Source organism: Nicotiana tabacum, chromosome 7 (genome assembly GCF_000715075.1).
Source record: "Nicotiana tabacum cultivar K326 chromosome 7, ASM71507v2, whole genome shotgun sequence".
Taxonomy (NCBI): Eukaryota; Viridiplantae; Streptophyta; class Magnoliopsida; order Solanales; family Solanaceae; genus Nicotiana; species Nicotiana tabacum.
Window position 1 is genome coordinate 10906196 of NC_134086.1, and position 21165 is coordinate 10927360.

At 36.8% G+C, this 21165-nt stretch overlaps 1 protein-coding gene across 1 annotated transcript; it reads left to right on the top strand.

Annotated features, from left to right (window-relative positions):
- Nucleotides 1–4028: 4028 nt before the first annotated feature.
- LOC107786337 (uncharacterized) lies at nt 4029–20724 on the top strand. The gene is made up of 9 exons (XM_075256934.1): nt 4029–4651; nt 5441–5533; nt 5944–6048; nt 6854–7006; nt 8148–8246; nt 8324–8452; nt 9148–9327; nt 10241–10357; nt 20297–20724. The coding sequence occupies exons 1-9, from the start codon at nt 4211–4213 to the stop codon at nt 20459–20461; spliced, it is 1482 nt and encodes a 493-aa protein (XP_075113035.1). The 5' UTR covers nt 4029–4210; the 3' UTR covers nt 20462–20724.
- The last annotated feature ends 441 nt before the right edge of the window (nt 20725–21165 follow it).

A 21165-nucleotide genomic window follows, 5' to 3' on the forward strand; every position in this document is an offset into this window, starting at 1 on the left:
ATAAATAAAGGAAAGATTTAATATCTTCTATTACTACAACTTGTAGCGGGGTAATATGTATGTGAAAAGTTACACGCTTTATTCTTCAGTTTGTACTACACAAATAAAAGAATGCCACAATAAAGTAGAACTTTATTGATATAAAACTCATATCATAATATACTTGGAGTTTATTGATATCCAGTTGACATAGCTGGTTTAGTCATATCAATTTAAGTATGATGTGCAAAAATAAAAGAGAATTCAAATGAGTAAACATTAAAGAACTAGAAAGTTCTTTACGAATTCTTCTAGGTTGCTTGTTCTCATTAATTAGTAGACCAACTAAAATTGGGATTGAATCCCATAAACGCTGGAAATATCAAAAATGAATATGGGCCCATTCACTTGCCATGTATACCACATAAAATGCATCTATGAGATGGTTACATGTGCGATTATTATTAACCCGCAATATGATGTTTTACGAGGTAACTTGCTCAATAGTTTAATTTCGAGCATAATTTCCAGATTTTCTATTCAAGAAGTTCATCTTAATAAATTGGTTTACATCACAGCTGGTTTAGCAAAATAATTTATTGAGTGCCTCACTTAATAGCTAAATTGTTGGTGATGAGAACAAAGTTATCTATATCAGTTTGATATAGGTTATATACGAAAGTATATTACATTCTCCCCTCACAAATGGTTCAGGGTCAGGACCCAAATAATTCCATCTTATTATTATTGATGTGCGGTATATATTTTGATTAACACCATGACACACAAAGATGGACTTTCAAAGTTGAGAAAACAAGTTAGTTTTTCTAACGTGAGGGGTAGACATGATAAACACTTGAGAAAAAGTTACGTGAAACGGATTATCATTTGTATATATAGATCCTCGAATATCATAATATGAACTTGAAGTTCATAAAAAGATAATGCGTTTGCAATATATTTCAAGCATGTCATACGCATTTGCTTACCCAAAGAAAGTAACTATATTCTCATTGCAAATGCTCATATTAAGTCCTAGAAGGACAAAGTGTATGGTACGCTTAAGGCGTATAGACAAATCGGTTTCAAATAGCTTCTTGATAAAGAAGATGAGCAAATGATCAAAATGATCATAATAAAGGAGACAAATAATCTAGATCACATGACATAACACTTCATAATGTCTCATGAGAGATTCAGGTACCTGAATATATGAATGAAGAGATCTCTATGATATGTCTTTATGAAAAAATATTGGAACTGATATAAAATGTTCGTCGACGACATCTATGATAGCGCTAAATATAGAATTGGTTTCATATGAAAGACATATAATTTTATCTATGTTGTTCAAATACTTGAAAGTATAAAGTCAATGGTATGTGCAATCAGTTTCCAATATCTTATATGTATAGCATATGACATAAAAACTTGATATGCATCTAAAGTCTATTATATGGCTTATATGACTTAACTTATATGACAATCCATGAAGAATTTAAGTTGCTTGAAGCATATACAATTCTTGATCTTGAAGGAAGCGCCGCTTCCTCAGTGCAATTTGTGCACAAATGTATCTTGCTATAACTATAAGCATGATAATATGATAGCAAGAGTTTTCATCTCTATGTGAAGATAATGAACTGACGATTCCAACAAGATCATATGAAGACAATACATCTATTAAGAATGATGATTTCAAGGTTCAACATATTCATTCAAGTTAATATGGCTGATTTATTTATCAAATCTCTATCAAAGATCCTTTGAATATGGTGCACAAGATTGAAATGCAAATGCTTAAAGATGTAAATTGATGCTCTCATCAGGGGGAGTTAATGCGCGTTGCACTCTTTTTCCCTTACAAGGTCTTTTCCCATTGGGTTTTCCGTGCAAGGTTTTTAACGAAGCAACCAAAAAGTGTATTGTTAGATATGTGTACTCTCTTTCCTTTTCTACAATTTTTTTTCCATTGGATTTTATTTAGTTAAGGTTTTAACGAGGCACATTATTTATTGAATAGACATTCAAGGGAGAGTGTTATAAATAGAATTCTATTTAAGGTGAATGTCTATATTTAGAGAGATTTTAGTGTTTATTGCTTAGTGGCTAAGCCAATCTCTCCCTATAAATAGAGGGTTCTATTCCATTGTAATTCATCCCATATCAATAAGAATTCTCTCCTCTTTGCTTTTCTCTGCAATACTCTTCTTTTTTTATTGTTTCATAACACAAATAAATTTAAAAGAAAAATTAGAATTCTATACTTAAAAAAAAATTACTACATTGAACAACGTGCTTATTAGGCTTTTCATACTAATCTATATTATATTAAAAGGAGAGTAGTATGCATTGTGGTTAAGGCAAGTGACAAACTTAAATGAAGCTACTTGGCAATTTTAAGACAACATTAACAATTAGAAATTATAAATGGAAACATATATATATATATATATATATATATATATATATATATATATATATATATACTGTGCTAATAAAATATTAATAATAATAAATAGATATTATAATAAAGCATAATAAGAAACAAAAAAAGTTATACGATGAATATTTATTTTTCTTTAATTTCATATAGGTTTAATTAATAACATAATGTATTAAGAAGTAGGATGACAGTTGTAACTATATTAATGTGATATTAATATATTAAAAGATAAATCATAATTTAAAATAATTAATATTCTTGAATACTGATGATCATGCTTGCACGGGTTTTAACATTTATATTTATATTATGTTGAAAGGAGGATCGTTAGTATTGTGATTAAGTCAAGTGGTGTTTTGGGGAAAAAATCATTTGGCACTTTTAGATCAAAAACCTAATAAGAATTAGGAAAAATCTAATGAAATCTATATAAAAATTTTGAATTAATAATGGAAAGATAATTTTTTTTTAAAAAAAACTAATCAATGAGATTTTTAAATGAATTTGAGCAAAATTACATAAATGGAGGTGACCATCTTATCTAGGATAGGTATTTTTCATAAATGAATAATTTGAGTTTTATTTTTCGTATGTTATGGAACTAGGAATCTTGGAAGGAAACTTTTCCAGTTAGTGGCACTAATTGAATTGAGAATATTAGTAATTTTATGATAAAATAGTAAACTAACGTATCTGCTTATATTTTGGATAAATCAAAATTATAATTTAATTTAAATATTACAGTAAGTGACAATTTAAATTTAAAAGTTTCATTTGCTAATGGCAATGTAAATATGTAATATAAAAATAAAAATTATTAAGAATATCAATAGTTTTATGATAAATAGTAAAGTGACATATCTTTTATATTTAGGAAAAAATTATAATTAATTTAGTTTTAAATATAAAATTATTTCGATTATATGTAAAATTCAAAATGAAAAAGTTAATTATAATATTAGAGTAGAGAAAGATGTACCGTGATGGGAATAGAGATAATATCAGAATATTTACACGTTAAGTTAATTTTAAAAATAAAATTAACTGAGCAAATAATATACTAGATATTATTGAAAAATTTAAAAAATTAAAAAAATCATGAACAGTAGAATAATATTTTAATAGTAATTTTTAAGAAGTAAGAAATATTTATGCTATATTAAAGGAGTAGTGGATAATGATTTTAAGCAAAGTGACGTGTTAATAAAATATAATAATAATAATAATAATAATAATAATAATAATAATAATAATAATAATAATAATAATAATAATAATAAATGATAGATAGTATAATAAAAAATAAGAAATACAAAGTTATAAGATAACTATATGATTTATTTTGCTTTAATTCAATATAGATTTAATTAATGAAATATTGTATTAAGAATTAAGATGCAATTTGAATTCTATTAACTAAATTACACTAAAAATGCAAATTATAATTTTAAATAATTAATTTTCTGTAATTTTGGCCGCTCATTGCGCGGGTACTAGTTTCCTCTTAATCGCCAACAAGTAATCCCCAAACCGAAAAGGTTCATTTCCGCACGTGAATGTCACGTGATCTTTACATATCTACCTGGCAACTTCTCCTTTCTCTCTCTCTCTCTAAAAACACTGATCATCTAAAATGCTCCCACGACTACAAAATGACGCCTCGCCGGAGCTTCAATAAATCCCACCGTCTCCGCCGGATTCACCGCCATCTCCTCCGCCGTCACTCCAATTCTTCATTTCAAATTGTATAATTATTAAATAATTTCTCTCTCTAAATTTTACGATATGGTTAACAAACGCGTTCCCGATTGGCTCAACAGCTCTCTCTGGTCTTCTCCTTCACCACAACCACCCTCAGTTCAATCTCCGTCTCCATCTCCGGCGCCGTTAAATGACGATGACGTCGACGCTACTTCTACCCGGTCGTCTACACGCTCAGCTACTAAATCATCCGCCGTTAAATCTCTTGGTTCGGTAAGTGGCGGAGAGTTTCCGGCGGAAAGGACAGAGGATCCGGCGGTGATTAGAGCGGAGACTCGGCACGTGCCTGCACGCGCTAAAGCGGAAATTAGAGATCCTTTGGATAGTAGTAGTAATTTATACCATAGTGATGATGAAAATGGAAGTTCCGCTAGTAGTACTACGACATCTGCATCCGCTGCTGCTGCTGCCGCCGCTATTTCTTCAGCTGAGGATATTTCTCGTCAAGCTCAGCTTTTTCAAGAGGTCAATTCAACATCTTTATATATGTTGCATATCAATTGGTTTATACTTATCTATTGCATTGATTAGTGCATGCGTTCTATGATAAATACATCTTACTACTATGCTGTGAATTAATGTTCTATTGTTGCTTGAGTGCTAAGAAGCTTGCAGATTCAAGAAAGAGTTTAAGTATAGAGTAAAGATATTGTACACCATCTGTGCAATTTAACCTATTATAACAGGTTACTTGCCATTTATTATAGGTTACCACTTAATGTTTATTATATAAATAAATTACTTGCAAATTACCTTTTAAGTGTCCTGATGGTGTAAAAAATCCTTACAATGCCATTGCATAAAACATATACTCAGAAAGAGAATGTCGAGAACCTCTAGTCTTAGAGAACCCCCAAATTATTGAATATTTGAGCAAGACAAGGCTAACTGCAGTCGAATAGATGATAAGAATTCATATTAGACAATCCCAATCCAGTTAGCTTGGCATTGTAGCATAGATGTTGTTGGTACTGCTGCTTTAGAAAAGGATAGGTAATCATTTTTGTTTGAGAAATATGTGGATACTAGTTGAGAAAGTAATTTTTGTCATATGATAACCAGACACCGATAGTGATTAATGAGACTGATTTATTTGGAACTATTGTTTTAATAAGAGAAAAACGATACAACCAGACACGCTATAGTCCTGCTATAAGCAGCTCATTTCAGGATATTGAAGTTCCATTGTGTGGTGTTTTTGCATTCTTGTTGAATAGAGTATTAATCAGCTTTTTCTCATTTTCTTTAACTTAGTTGTCAAGAAAGATTATAAATATGGGAGAAGTCAGGAGGTTAGCATCACAAGGGATACCTGATGGAGCTGGCATTCGTGCTACAGTGTGGAAGGTATAAGATTGCTTGATGAGACTTAATAGTTATTGCTCACTCTGACCCATTTTTCCGGACTTAACCCTCCTCCGTTCCTATTCTTGCACTTAAATCAGGCATATGTTATTTCAGTTTTTTAAAATAAAAGTTAGATGGTAGAAACTATACAAAAGTTACTACAAGTTGCAACCTTTTTCGTTTTAAATATTGATGTAATGCATTTGATAGTTTGGTTAAAGATCACTTTTTGACTCTTTCAAAGCACAAAGGGACCAAAATTAATTTGAGGGATTATTAGCGAGAGTTATTTCTGTGGAATGTTTCTGCCTGCAAGTGGTGTAATTTCATATCCAAAATGATAGAGAAAGGTCTTAGTTTGGATGGCTCTCAATGTGTATGTTCCTCCTAATTGCATGTATTTTGTGCAGCTACTGTTGGGCTATTTGCCAACTGAGAAAGCGCTATGGCCAACAGAGTTGGCTAAAAAGAGGTATCAGTACAAACATTTTAAAGAGGAGCTTTTGATGAATCCTGTAAGTTTTCGTTACTAATACAGTGATTATTGGCTAATTTCATGCAGTCAAACACATTAAGGTTATTTTTACCCCTTTCTATAATGTTGGGTGATCCTGTTATTGGTAATTGAATAAGAAGCTTTTTGCTAATTGGAACAGTTACAATATTCTGTGTAACTGATATTATGGCCGCAAAATTTATCTTTGGCATGATTTTATAAATGAAAGGTCATGCTTGTGATTCGATAAAGCTTGCACACTTGCTATATCTTGCAAGTTTGATGATTTTTTTGGTACTGTAACAAATAAGGGCAAGTTACTTGGCATTTTCTTTCATGGTGATTCATTCCTACTTGACTTTCAGAAATTTTAGATCCTTGATGAAAAGAGAAAAAATATATCCCTACTGAATAAAAAATAATGTTCTGGGTTGAAACAACTTTGTGAATGAATTATTTTAGTGCTCTTTTTCCTTTTTGGGTCTTTGAACCCTTGCAATTGATTGTGCTCATTGCCCCCGTGATTCTGAGTTGGGGGTCCTTTTAAAAAAAATGCCCCCGTGATATTGAGCTGGGGGTTAATTTGGAAAAGAAAATATTACATAAGCACTCTCATGGATCAAAAGTCATGTATGGTATTTGGGTGTTATAGTGTACTTTGTATCTTCAGCACTTTCTTTGTTCTTTTGTGAAGGCTTACTTATTGTAAAAGATGCTATATATTTGGTGAATTTGTATCAAAATAAACATCTGTTGAACTACATGAACTTGAGCATTGCTTGTTTTCAAATGTTCGGATTCTGAATGCTAATATGGCTAGGCAGTCGGAGATTACGAGGAAGTTGGAGAAGTCGGTAATTATTGACGATGAAGGAACAGAGATAGAGGACAAGGGTGTACTCCCAAGATCAGAGATATCTCATGGAGAGCATCCTTTAAGTCTTGGGCAGAATAGCATTTGGAATCAGTTCTTCCAGGTAGAACTTTTATTCTTCTTACGTGGAGGTTCTTTCAGATCGTAACTGAGGTGTGTATGTCATGGTTGCGTTTGTAAAATCGGATTGATACATATTTTTCTGATGAAGTAAGTGGTGTATTATTGACAAAAGCATCCAATGGATGCACGTATTACAAAATCGGATTCATACATCCTTCTTCATATTTATTTCTGTAGACATTCCTCCTAAGCGTTATCACTCTCATTAAATATGGAATTCATTAGTAGTGTGGTCATGATGAGCTCAAATGAGGGAAGTGTATCAATTGCCTTTGCGAACATCCTTATCTTTTTGTTTCATTATTTGTTTGTGTCTTGAAGCTGTTCTCAAGTGTTGTGGTATCACAAATATCACTTCCTACATGAAAGTCTATACCTCCAATTAGGGGTGTGCATTCGAATCGGTTTATCGATAAATCGAATCGATTATTTGTTATCGGTTTATCGATTTATCGATTTCGATTTCGAAATTTTCCTTATCGAGTTATCGATTTCGATTTTGTCTTCTTCGGTTATCGGTTTATCGATAAACCGATAAGATATACCAATTTTTTTTTTTTACCCTTATTCTATAATACTCTTTCCTTTACCCTAAATCCCTAACCCTATTATTTCCTCTACCACATTTAAGGAATGATCATATTTAAAGCTCAAGGGAATGAAGTTCAAATTAATCGAAAACAGAATTAGCCGTGATGATGTATTTTGTTTTTTTTATACCGTTGGAGTGTTGATGACATACATTTGATCCCTTACTTTAGTTTCGTTGCATGTGCTTGTTGACACAATTTTTATATTATAAACGGTGTTCGTCTTATTTTAGCTTCTTTTTGTCCATATTAGTTAGGCGTGTTTATAGCGATATACTTTCCGTGGAATCCCGCAAATTTTCTTATTGGTGTAATCGATAACTGAATCGATAAGCCCCAAAAATCGATAAATCGAAATCGAAAAAATCGAAACCTTATTGAAATGCTAACGATAAGCATATGTACAAATCGATAATCGATAAGTAATTATCGATAAGGGTCAAAATCGAATCGATAAATCGAATGCACACCCCTACCTGTAAGTGCAACAATATGATGATTGAAAATAACTACAATACTATTTGTTTCTAGGACACGGAAATCATTGAACAGATTGATCGGGATGTCAAGCGCACACATCCAGACCTGCACTTTTTCTCTGGGGACACCCCATTTGCAAAATCTAACCAGGTAATTCTAGCCTTTCTGGCTTGAGAATTTGGTACAAATCTCTGTAGATCAGCTAATAGTACATCTTGTGTTATCAGGATGCTCTGAGGAATATACTCATTGTTTTTGCCAAACTGAATCCTGGTATAAGATATGTGCAAGGGATGAATGAATTATTGGCTCCATTGTTCTATGTATTCAGGAATGATCCCAATGAGGAAAACGCAGTAAGTGATTCCTTGTACTGGTTTGATTAAAAAAAAAATTGATGTCTTGTACTGCTTTGATGTTTGATTAATTTTGCATTAATTTCTTTTTTTGATGATAAGAAGATTTGCATTAGTTATATCTTGTAGATCTCAAGAGAACATAACAAATTAGTGACCGAAGTTTTCCTAAATAAGTTAAAGACTATGATCTGAATTCTGTTATACTTTACCATTCTTGATGTCAACAATCAATTTTGAGCACATTTCCTTCTTTCTTTTTGTTTGTTTGTCTGTTTTCTTTTTCCTTCCTGATGAGGGCTTTACTGTAGCAATACTTTGGTTGGTAACACTGATTTCCAGTTTGTCAAAACCTTTGTATGAGATATTCATATTTGTTTCATGTGAGAGGACTTATGTGAACATGAGAAAGTTACACTTTCTTGAAATGCCAAAAACATGTCATTTGAGAGGCATGCCAAAAGTACCTCTTTTAAATTTATGTAATTCTATTACTTTAGTCCATATATGGACTGCCTTTGTTGCAAAATGGGAGAAAAAATCACTCATGGGGATGATCACATCGCTAGAAGTTACATTCATAAAAAAAAAATCACAACGTTAGAAGTTATTCTTTCAGCTTTTTTCTGAATTCAAGCTTCAATATTTCACTCGGTTCAGCTCTGTTTATCATTTTCTATTTGCAAGCTATGCAGGCTTCTGCGGAAGCAGACACTTTCTTCTGCTTCGTGGAGCTATTAAGTGGATTTCGTGATCATTTCTGTCAGCAACTTGACAATAGTGTTGTTGGAATTCGTTCTACAATTACAAAGTTATCGCAACTTCTGAAAGAACATGATGAAGAGCTCTGGCGGCATCTTGAAATGACCACTAAAGTAAGTCTCTTTGATGCTTAACTTTAGAAGCTGCACCTGTAACTACCGCTAAAAATGTCTGCTTTATTACTGTCTGATTTGAATTGTCCAATCTGCAAGTTTACACCAGCTACTGACATATATACCAGTTGGATTGTTTAAAAGATGATGAATGGTATGGTAACTTATTGTTAGAAGCTTCAATCAACAAAATAAGTACATCAGGCTGCGCATTTGGATTTCAACATTGATTATTAGCTATTAAAAGAAGATGCAGCAGTTAGGGACTTGTCAACCTAATGGTTTACTTGTTTACGGCACCTTAGTTTCGGCTGCAGGTGACTGCCTAAACCTTGGAGAAGTCAATTATAAGTTCAATATTTCCATGAACACATGTTAACCTAGTTCACTAGTAAACATTTCCTTCAAAATTAATTCAATGCTTCATTCTGCTCTATCAAAGAAAAAAAGTGCTTTATTTTGTAGCAGGTCCTAGATATTGCTGACTTGACATAAGAAAAATTGTTTCAATTGTATCTCTGTAGCTTGTCCTGTATTCTTTATTGAAGATTGAAGCAACTAGTAGCCTTCCACCTATTAATAGGATTTTTCTGGCGTTGCTATCTAAAATTACTTTGCTGCAACCTAAGTGATCGCATACATGCCTAATTTTAATTTGTATGTCCTATTGGCTATGATTTTTAGGCAACTGTTTTATATTTTTTTGATGTGTGCCTGTGCGTGTGATCATGACATTTCTGTCTGTCTGTCTGTAGTTCCTTTGGACATTGCAGCTTTTACTCTTGTACTGGCATATGAGTGATAGAATGACATTTGACTTCTCTTATTTTTTGCCTTATTCAGATGCCATAGTATACATTATTTATATTGTGGCTGTATCGGTGGTCTTTATGTGCGATGTTGGATGTAACAGGTGAATCCACAGTTTTATGCATTCAGATGGATAACACTCCTTCTAACACAAGAATTCAACTTCGCGGACAGTCTGCTTATATGGGACACACTACTAAGTGATCCTGAAGGACCTCAGGTAAGACATCATGGAAGTGATGCACTTTCGTATCTATATAGCTTCTACAAGTTGTTTGCATTAACTAATAGCTTGTTAATTATGTTCCTTTCTACTAATTGGGACTAAGGCGATAACAACTAGCTAGGATTAAGGCTTATTCATGTTGGTATGAATACCTTAGGCCCTCTTGCCGAGTTTGTTAAGATTTGTAGGCAAGTAGAAAATGTATAGAATTTTTAGAGTTTGAGTACAACAACAACAACATACCCAGCATTATCCCACACCATTGGAATTTTTAGAGTTTGAGTACAACAACAACAGTTTTTAGAGTTTGAGTACCCTATATTTTTCTTAAAGACAAATTATTTTGTATTGGAATGAAACGGATCAAAGGGCAGCCCGGTGCACAAGGCATCCCGCGTTCACGTAGGGTCCAGGGAAGGGCCGGATCCCAAGGGATGTGATGTAAACATCCTACCCTAATGTAAGCATTAGTGGCTGCTTCCACGGCTCGAACTCGTGACCTATAGGACACACGGAGACAACTTTACTGTTGCTCCAAGGCTTCCCTTCTGGAAGCAAAATGGATATTGATGATTATACAACCAATTCCATCTAGTTTGTGGTTGAAGCAGGATTATTGTTGTCTGCTAGTATATTTTTTGGATTATTTCCTGTGTAATGTGTGAACATGTCCTTTGGAGTGGAGGAGTTCGAAAATACTGGATTTGATGGGTTATCTCTCAGTTGTTGGACTCAAAAAGATGGTGATGGGGCAGTGCAGGTTGGGCCCATATCCACTTGGTGCAATGCAGGGTTGGGATGGGAGAGAGCTTCTTGGGGGCAGTTTCTAATTTTCAACCAAAAGGTTTCAACTTGCTAGGACCTTATCAAAATAAAAAGGTTTCAACTTGCAAGGAACCTGCTGCCTATTATTGCATTTGCAAAGCTGGTGATTTCAGAATTCATGGGACTTTCATGCCTGCTGTATGTAACATAAAAGATCAATGCTTCATGTCTGTTTACCACACTTGTTTTAGGGGAAAAGTTCTGTCTGTGTTTAAGAGCACTTTTGTATATGCTACTTGCTATTAGGGGTTTTGCCTGGTGATTTTTATCATGACAAAGTTGCGAGTGATTGCTACTTCTATGGGGTTTGCGGTCGTGATTTGAGGTAAAAGAACCTACTACTTTTCAGATGGGTGCAGTGTGTGCGGTGGTTTTCTTGAATTGTACAGAGGAGGAAAAATATTTCAAGGAAAGAGTTAGAGGAGGTTATGCAAGTTGGGGATTAGAGATCATTTCCTTGGGGGTGGAATGTATGGGAAGGGATACCAGATCATGTCCTTTCGTAGCCCGTCCTCATGAATAAAAACACAAAGGATTATGTGTACTTGACACTAATTATTTTTTTTTTTGATAAGGTAAATTGTATTAATCAAAAGGGAGAGAACTCCCGTATACAGGAAGTATACCAAAAAGTAGAGAATTTATATCAGAACATGATTCTCTACAAAAGACGCCCAATCTTCTATACAAATAGGGGCTATATGAGTGCACCAAAAAACAATCAAAGATAAAAGACTATTCTTAAGATATGAAAAAGGAGACTCGATTCCCTCAAAAGCTCTCCTATTTCTCTCCCCCAAACTATCCACATGAGAGCTAAGGGGCCGAACTTCTACGCCTTTTGCTTTCTTCTTCTACAGAAACCGGCCTAGCTATATAACATTTCCGTTCAGTGCTTGGCACCACCCATTGAATACCAAAAAGGTTCAGGATTGCCCTCCGCAAAGCCGAAGACACATGGCAATGCAACAAAAGATGATCAACTTATTCCCCCGGGCTTTTACACATGTAGCAGCAACTAACAAGTGTAATTCCTCTCTTTCGCAGATTCTTAGCAGTCAAAATCACTCCCCTCGCTGCTAGCCATGTAAAAAACCACACCTTCGTGGGCGCCTTAGGAATCCAGATCGAGGAGTATGGAAAAGAGGCAAAAAAACATACTCTTGTAAAAGGACTTTACATCGCCACGTAAACCCCATCTCCAAGAATCACAAGATGGTTGGGCCCTGTCTTACCCATATAGCAGTGTCAATAAATCTTGGAGCTCCGCAATCTCCCAATCTTGCATGTTCCTTCTAAATGAGAGGTCCCATACTTATCCCCCCTCCCCCATGCTCCTTACGAATCTATTGGACCATCAATTCCTTCGGGTTTGAAATTCTGAAAACGTGGGGAGGAGACCCTCAGATCATCCTCTCCACACCACCTATGATTCCAAAAGCCGATTCTCCTTCCATCTCCTACCCCGTAAGTGATGTTGCCACCGAAGGATTCCCAATTCTTCATAATGCTCCTCCACATGCCACACCCGAAAGGTGTTGTGATCACCTTGGTCCTCCAACCCCCTCTTGTGGAATCGTACTTTTCTACTATGACCTCCCTCCATAGAGCATGCTTTTCTACCCCGAATCTCCACAGCCACTTTTCCAACAAAGCTTTGTTGAATACTCTAAGATCTTTTACTCCAAGTCCACCCCACTTCTTTGGGAAAGTGACTGTCTGCCAATTCACTAGGTGAAACTTTCTAGTTCTATCCGCCGCATCCCAAAGAAAATTCCTTTGAAGCCATTCCAATTTTCCTGTGATGCTCACAGGAGCTTGCAGCAGGGACAAGTAATAGGCGAGCATACTCGATAAAGTGCTTTTAATAAGCACTTCCTTACCGCCTTTTGACAAGTACCGTTTCTGTCAGCCTGCTAATCTTTTTTCAACCCTTTCGATCACTGGATTCCAAACCGTAGTATCCTTATGCGAGGCGCCCAATGGGAGACCCAGGTAAGTAGTGGGAAGGGGGCCCACCTTACATCTGAGAACATAAGACAAATCATCAATGTTAGCAACCTCACCCACCGGGAAAATCTCACACTTGCCGAGGTTGATTTTGAGTCCTGATATTATCTGAAACCACTACATGACCTGTTTCAGGTAGGTCAACTGATCCATATCGGCATCACAGAAAACCAGGGTGTCATCCGCAAAAAGCAAATGAGAGACTCTTCGGGCACTGGGCACCCCGATCGTAGCTGAGAATCCTCTCAAGAAGCCTCCGCCCGCCGCACGATCCATCATTTTACTCCATCATTTTACTCGGAGCATCCATCACTAGAATGAATTGCATGAGGGATAGGGGGTCACCTTGCGTGAGACCCCTGGAGCTACCAAAGAAACCACACGGGCTACCATTAACCAGGACAGAGAATTTGACTAAGGAAATGCAGAACTTGATCCATCCCCTCCATCTTGCCCCAAACCCCATCTGCATCATAATGAAATCCAGGAACTCCCCATTGACATGGTCGAAAGCCTTCTCAAGGTCCAACTTGCATAGTAAGCCGGGCTCTCTATTTTTCCTTATGGAGTTTACAAGTTCATTTGCCACCAAAGCAGCATCTAGGATCTGCCTGCCTTCCACAAACTCATTCTGGGAGGACGAAACAAACACGTCAAGAACCTTCTTGAATCTATTGGAGAGCACTTTAGAAATAATCTTGTAAATGCTCCCCATTAGACTAATAGGCATGTCTCTGATACAAGTTGCGCCTTCTTTCTTAGGTACAATAATAATAAAAGAAGCATTGATACTTCTCTCGAAAACACTATTCACATGGAAGTATTCAATGGCTTCCATCAACTCCCCTTGATGGTGTCCCAACAAAGCTGGAAGAAGGCCAAGGAGAAACCATCAGGCCCGGGAGCCTTATCTCCAGCACAACTCGACACAGCCTCGTGCACCTCCTCTTCCTCGAAAGCCCTTTCTAGCCACTCACGTCTCCCTCCCCTATGTGGTTAACTCTATTCCTCCCAAAGTTAGCCTCCAACTAACTTACTCTTTGTATAAGTTCTTATAAAACCCCACTATCGCCCCTTTTACCTCCTCCTCCTCTCCCTCAATCCTCACCCCATCCACAACTAAGGACTCTATGAAGTTCCTCCGTCGATTTGCAACCCCCACCCTATGGAAAAACTTGGTATTCGAATCCCCTTCCTTTAACCATAGCGCCCTCGATTTTTGCCGCCAACTAGTCTCCTGAGCTATTGCTAACTCGACCATTTCCCTCTTAACCTTCCCCAATCTCGCTTTCTCAGATTCATCTAACTCCCTCGCCCCTTCCCCTCTCTAGTTCTCCTAGTTCATGCATATGCTCCCTCATTTTAACCTCAACCCTCCCAAAAACTTCCTTATTCCACCTAATAATATCTCCCTTAAGCAATTTAAGTTTCTTCGAAAGACGGAATGAAGGTGGCCTTGATACCCCGTAGCTTGTCCACCATTCTTTCACCTTATCACCAAATCCTGGCACCTTCAACCACATGTTCTCGAATCGGAAGGGAGCACGCACCCCCTCCCTCTGCATCCATCTAGCAAGATAGGCAAATGATCCGAAGTCAGCCTAGGTAAAGGAATCCACAGCACATTTGGCACCAGCTCATCCCAGGAGGGCGATATTAGAAATTTATCGAGTCTAGACCTTGAGTTGGAATCCTCCGCTGTCACGACCCATTTTATGAACAAGTCGGGACTGACACTCGATCACTAAACATGACCGAGCGAACCATCTCTGCTTATCAAATCTATTATAACTCCAAATTTTATATGCAATAAGGCAATACTCCAACCAAATACTTTTGATTAATGTAAATATTTAAATAAATCAACTCCAAAACTTTATACATACTAACTACTAAATTTATGCTAAGTTATTATAAAAAAAACATCTGAATCTTAACCCATTAACTATGTCTATGAAGCCTCTACTGATAAACTGACGCACTGCTCAGGACATGAGATTTCCTGGCCAGTTCTCTAAATAAACAAAGAAATAGCTAAATGAAAATGACTCTAAGAATACTCCACGAACAAAAGTGGAGCTCACCAATATCACTGGAAGGGAAGGAAATCCTAACTCGTAGCTTGCTCGCCTGCAAATTCGGTTCCTACGTTGTACCGCAGACCAACGTAAGTTCCCAAAAGAGAACGTCAGTACCATCCACTATACTCAGTGAGTCTCAACAACAGGGGGAGAAACTTTAATAACATATACATTACGAGCAAAGGTTCTAAATGCATGTAAAACATAAAGCTTATAAGAATAATTCTAAAATAATTGCATAATAGCAATTTATGAATATTCTAAAAGAAATTCTTCTCTTTTTCTTTCTTTAAAAAAAATACTTCACTTTATACTTTGGGAGTTCCAACTATCCTGACTTAATTCTGTCTCAGTCACCGTGTGATCGGCACGGGTTCGATCCCAACCTGATCGAATAGGCCCAATCCACGAGGTGCCACTCGCTTCATGGTTCTCAGCGCTCATGTATCATACCTTAACATGACTAAGTAAATTCTCAGCAACGAGACCCTCGGCTCGTATGCTCCCTACTTTGGCACAAGTAGTTTCAGGAAGTCAACGCTTTGGTCAGGACCCTCGGCCGGGACGATGACCCCTTCTCAGAATAAAGGATACTCCCCAAAAATCTTTTCTTTCTAAAACTTCTTCTTGTGACTTTTCAAGTCTAAATCTTTTCTTTATAGAGCATTATGTACATGCTCATATTGGTGTCCTTAAATGTAAAGCATGACATAAGAATGAAATAAACATATAAAAATATTTCCAAAGATTCTCTCTTCATAATTTTCAACATGAAAATAGCATGTAAGAACAACACAAAAATCTGAAAATTTAAGCACATATAGCATAATAGATCATCTAAACTTTTGCTAGAACAATTCTAAATTAATGGGTACTCACTCGCTCTAATTAAATAATGATAAACTCTTTTAAGCAATTCATCAAACACCTTGTATGCGTGCTTTTGTGAGTTAAACCACTTTAGTAAACGGTTATATCAACTCACCTCAAAACTCCTTGAGCCAATACGTAAACCCCAGTCCAATTGACACCAATCAAACAATCGATTCTACAACAACCGGTGTATTTTGATCAATTTTAAAGTACTACACCTAATTATGAAATTTATTGATGATATAGAGGAAGAAGGGATTTAGCTATTCAATTTTTACCTATTACTACTGTAGGGTAATTGACAATAAGGGATTTTACATACCTGAGTTCAAGAATAAGTGAGTTGTGAAGAACCCTAGTATTTTTCGTTGCCCGCGTGCTCGGTTTCGTGAGCGAACAGAACTTAGTGTTCTGTTTTTCGTGGCCTCCACTTTCTGCTTTTCACGATGGAAGTGTTTTGGTTAAGGCTTCAAGAGCCTTTGTCTTTAAGTGCCCATTTTATGGGCTTTAGGCCCTTTTTCCTTTTTTTTTTTTTAACTAATAATTAATGATACCCACCTTTAATAAATAATAATATTTCCCTAATTGTATATCCAATTATTTAAGAGTGTGTGTGTATATATATATATATATATATATATATATATATATATATATATATATATATATTCACTATTAACAATAATAATAATAATTAATTCTATAATTAGTGTATCTTGAAACTACTATAAATTTGAGGAGTGTTACATCCGCCCTGACCCAAGTAAACCTTTCTCCTGACAGAGGAAGATCAATGAGAAAGTGATCATTGATGAAGTCAGAAAACTCCTCCATGGCCCTCGAGATCAGACTACACCCTAATCTCTCCTCCGAGAATCTAATAGTGTTAAAATCTCCCCCTAGAACTCATGGAATGTCCCATTCCCCCATCATATTGGTCAGTTCCTCCCAGAAAAACACATTGGACCATTCTCTTACCAGTCCGTACACTCCCCCAAATCCCTACTCTACCTCACTCACTCTATCTTTGACAAGAGCTGCTAAAGAAAAAACTCCCTTCTTAATCTCCTTTACCTCCAAGCTTCTATCATCCCATATTAGAAGAATGCCCCGACACTTCTCACTGCTGGAACCCAAATATATTTTACCCAACTACCTCCTAGACACTCCTCACAATCACATCCGACACAACTTCCATTTTTGTCTCCTGGAAATAAACTAGGTTAGCACCCCACTTTCTAACTCCCACTTTGATGATGACCCTTTTGTTTGGGTCGTTCATCCCCCTCACATTCCATGAAAGAACCTTAACTTCCATAAATAACAATATCCCCCTTTTCCCCACCCCTCTAACCGAGCTCCCTTCCTCCTTGTCACACACCCGGCCCCGTCTCTGGTACACCACTACATCCCCTAAATTATTATGCTTAATACCTTGACTCAACTCCCTCCCTGCACCATCATAAAAAAAATTGTTGCTCAATCTCCCTTTAACAGTTCTAACATCCTATCTTCCTTCCCTTCAAAAGAAACACCTAGAAACTTCACAAAGTTTAATTGTTTTTCCTCCATCCAGAAAGACATATCCCCTCCTCCAATCCGTGACGAAATTGGACAAGCGTCTTCTATATGTACCCTTTTCTTGCTCCCACCGGAGGAATACAAGACCATAACATTGCTAGCAATAGGAACTTTAGGTGCCGAAAGGATCTTACCCTTTCCTTGAGGGGTATCAACCTCTGAAATTAGCACCCCACTGCTATGGGAATGACTCAGAATGACTCAGAAGCACCAGAAAGGTAGCAGGAAGGAGGAGAGCATGGAACCATTGGCAGCATATTAACGAGAAATACTGGTCCGACACTATTTGAGGCATGCTCAACAGTCTTCCCAGAAGAAGAAGCTTGAAGTGTAACCTCAGCACAGCTAAGCCCAGGAGCAGATGAGGGGGCGATGGAGTTGGGACCATCAAAGGCAGGAGGCCGTGGAATAACAGTACCATCTTTAGCTGGTGCTGCCCCTGAAGCAGCGGCCATCGAAGAGAGGTGCAGGTTACTAGAGCTCGGTGAAGAAATGCCACTGTGTGAAGCACCATTGGCAGAAGAAGGAGGAACGACTGTTGCCATATGCTTAGGAGCCTTATGAGACGCAACTTGAAGTAATATGGGCCCCTTATCAATTCTAATAGAATTGGAAAAAAAAACTGGGCCCATGTGAGGAGGCCCAGGCCTATACTTGCTAAAAACTTGTCCGGCCCTATGATAATTAGAAGAGGACCGGCCCATTCTGTCGTTCCAGTCCGCATCACTAACCCATTCACGTTTATTCCTCCTGTTGAAATTTTGTCTTCTTCTCCCAAAATCAAACCTCCCGTCTCTCCTCGATCTAACGTCTGATTCCGGCTTAGTCCTCTGATTCAGTGAGCCCTCCCCTCCGACTGATTTCCCCTCCCCTCCCTTCTATTTGACCTTCCCTTTTCTTCTGCCACTATCTCAGGCATAAAGATAGGGTGAAATTCAGGGCTCAACCAAACCCTATAACTCAAGTAGCCATCGCGCATGTTATTCCCCAATCTTCTTGAATAGGTCAAGACACCAAAGATGCACCGGGTGACCCACCATATTGACCACCTGTGATTCGCCGGTGAAACGAGGGTCGAGACACCCATCGCGCTCCTCCCATTTGTCGAACTTTAAGAAGTTCCCATCGAACCTGTTTCATACACTACTTGTTTTTTTATTGATATAGTAACTGTAGTTAGCTTAATTTGGTAAGCTCTCTAGTATAACAAAGCCCTCACGTGGGAAATTTAACCAGAGTATTGGTAGTTATTAGCGATTACATTTGGTTAAAGCTTTTTTATCACAACTCCATCATTAGTTTCCTTTGCAGCATGTTATTTTCTGAAGGTTCTATCAATTTGGATTGAAATTCCCTACAGATTTGTGTTTCCTCCAACCCTTTCAAACTGTACCCCTGGGTTAGGGGTCTAACTAACGATCCATTTTCTTCACATTTTTATCACCTATGCCATGGGCGGATGCACGTGGAGCCATATGGGTGCTCTAGCACCCATTGCTTTTGGTGCGAACCACTGTTTTATGTAAACAATTAGTATTAAATTAACAAATAATTTTAGTAAGCACCCAAGAACAAAATAAGCAGGTGGGTGCTTTGGTTAGAAAGTGCACTTGAGAAATCTCTAGATGGAACAGTCGCAGAATCGTATCCCTGAAAATATTTTTTCCATTTTGATATTAATAATCCCTTCAGTACTTTTATTCCTCTTTTAATTTTATTTGCTTCATTTTAATTTTTCTTCTTTCTCTTTCTGTTTTCTTCCCCAATATCGTGGCCCATTCGGCTCCAAAAATGAATGGTCTTTTTCATATTTTTCTTTTCTTTTTAAGTGCCTTTGCTTTTTTAATTTCTTTCCCCCAAACCCCATCAAACCTAAGCTGACGAAACTCCATCTTTTGCGATTGTAGAAGGAAATTGGTAATATGGTTTAAACTTTTTTGTAATTAATTAAAAATATTCAATTTATGTTTAAAGCTAATAGTTTTGCACTGAAGGTTAATTCTGAAAATAAACGTAAAATAAGCAAAAAATGATATTTGTTTGCTTATTGTGTCTTTAAAAAATAAAAATCGCAAGGGATAACCGTGAATAAATTAAATCTTTTAACTATAATATTAATTTTAGTATATTTGTTAAATATTTTTACCATCGTAGGATAAGACGTAGTTGTGCACTTATATGTTGTGACCGTAACTAGAGGCGGATCCAGGATTTAAACTCTATAAGGTTTTTAGCACTGAACCCATTATATATATTTTTAAAGTTATGAGTTCAATTGAACCCGTCGGTAGAACACTACATTCACCTCTGACCGTAACAACTGTAGATAAAAAGGCGGAGCACCCATGACTACAAGATCCTGGATCCGCCACTGACCTATGCATGGGGAATATTTATGGTGCCTGGGGAAGCAATGATATCGTTCTAAAGTAGGACAAAAAGGCTGGTATATAAGTGGAGGGTAGAGGGGGTTCATCAAGTTCCAAACTGTGCCCTACTGACCCTAGGGGATTTCTCGATTATTAAAAGCAGGAATAATCAAATTTCTTTTGAACTTTTGCAGGAAACGTTGCTTCGAGTCTGCTGCGCTATGTTAATTATCGTACGGAGGCGTCTACTTGCTGGCGATTTCACCTCTAATTTGAAGCTACTGCAAAATTATCCGTCTTCAAATATCAGCCACCTGCTCTATGTAGCCAATAAACTACGTGTTAAATCAGCTGGCTAAAACTGTCAAGCAGAAAAGAAGTTTTGATTGTCCAGTTTAATTCTTTGTATTTCTTGAAATTGTAATGTTAGAATGTAAATGTCTGTTAGAATCAGCTGTAGACATCTGCCCCCCCCTTCCCCCCCAAACACCTAAAACCACCCCAAAAAACCCCTCTTCTTCCCTCCTCCCCATATCGTTCACCTTAGATTTTTTTGTCAGTAGATTGAATAGATTTGATGGTTTGTTCTTTGGGTTGATGGGAAAATGGATGTCATTTGCTATTTGAGTTTGCAGTGAGAGTTCAAAGCTGTCGGTTGGCTTGAAAAATTTATTGTAATGTTCAAATGCATTCCTCACAAAAGCATACTCATGATTTCAACTATGTTAGTGTGAAAATACACAATTTCCCAAATAGAAGATGCATCCAGTAAGAGACAACACCAACCACCACAACGACCCATTAAAATTCCACAAGCGGGGTCTAGGGAGAGTAGTGTGTACACAGATCTTACCTCTACCCCGAGGGGATAGAGACGTTTCTGATAGACCCTCGACCATCCAGTAAGAGATTGATCAATAATTGCAATAATTGGGGTAGCGGAGTCGAAAACCATGTTTTACAAGAATGTTTTATAAGAAAACCATGTTTTACAAGAATGCTTAGCTGTTAAAGGGGCAACAGAAGCATTCGTGCTATGCAAGTATAAAACAATGGAGCTTGT

Excerpts from the sequence above, each read along its gene's own strand:
- LOC107786337 (XM_075256934.1), top strand. The coding sequence starts at position 4,211 with ATGGTTAACAAACGCGTTCCCGATTGGCTCAACAGCTCTCTCTGGTCT. Across the intron at positions 4,652-5,440 it reads AAGCTCAGCTTTTTCAAGAG|TTGTCAAGAAAGATTATAAA; the intron begins GTCAATTCAACA and ends TCTTTAACTTAG. Across the intron at positions 6,049-6,853 it reads AGGAGCTTTTGATGAATCCT|TCGGAGATTACGAGGAAGTT; the intron begins GTAAGTTTTCGT and ends ATGGCTAGGCAG.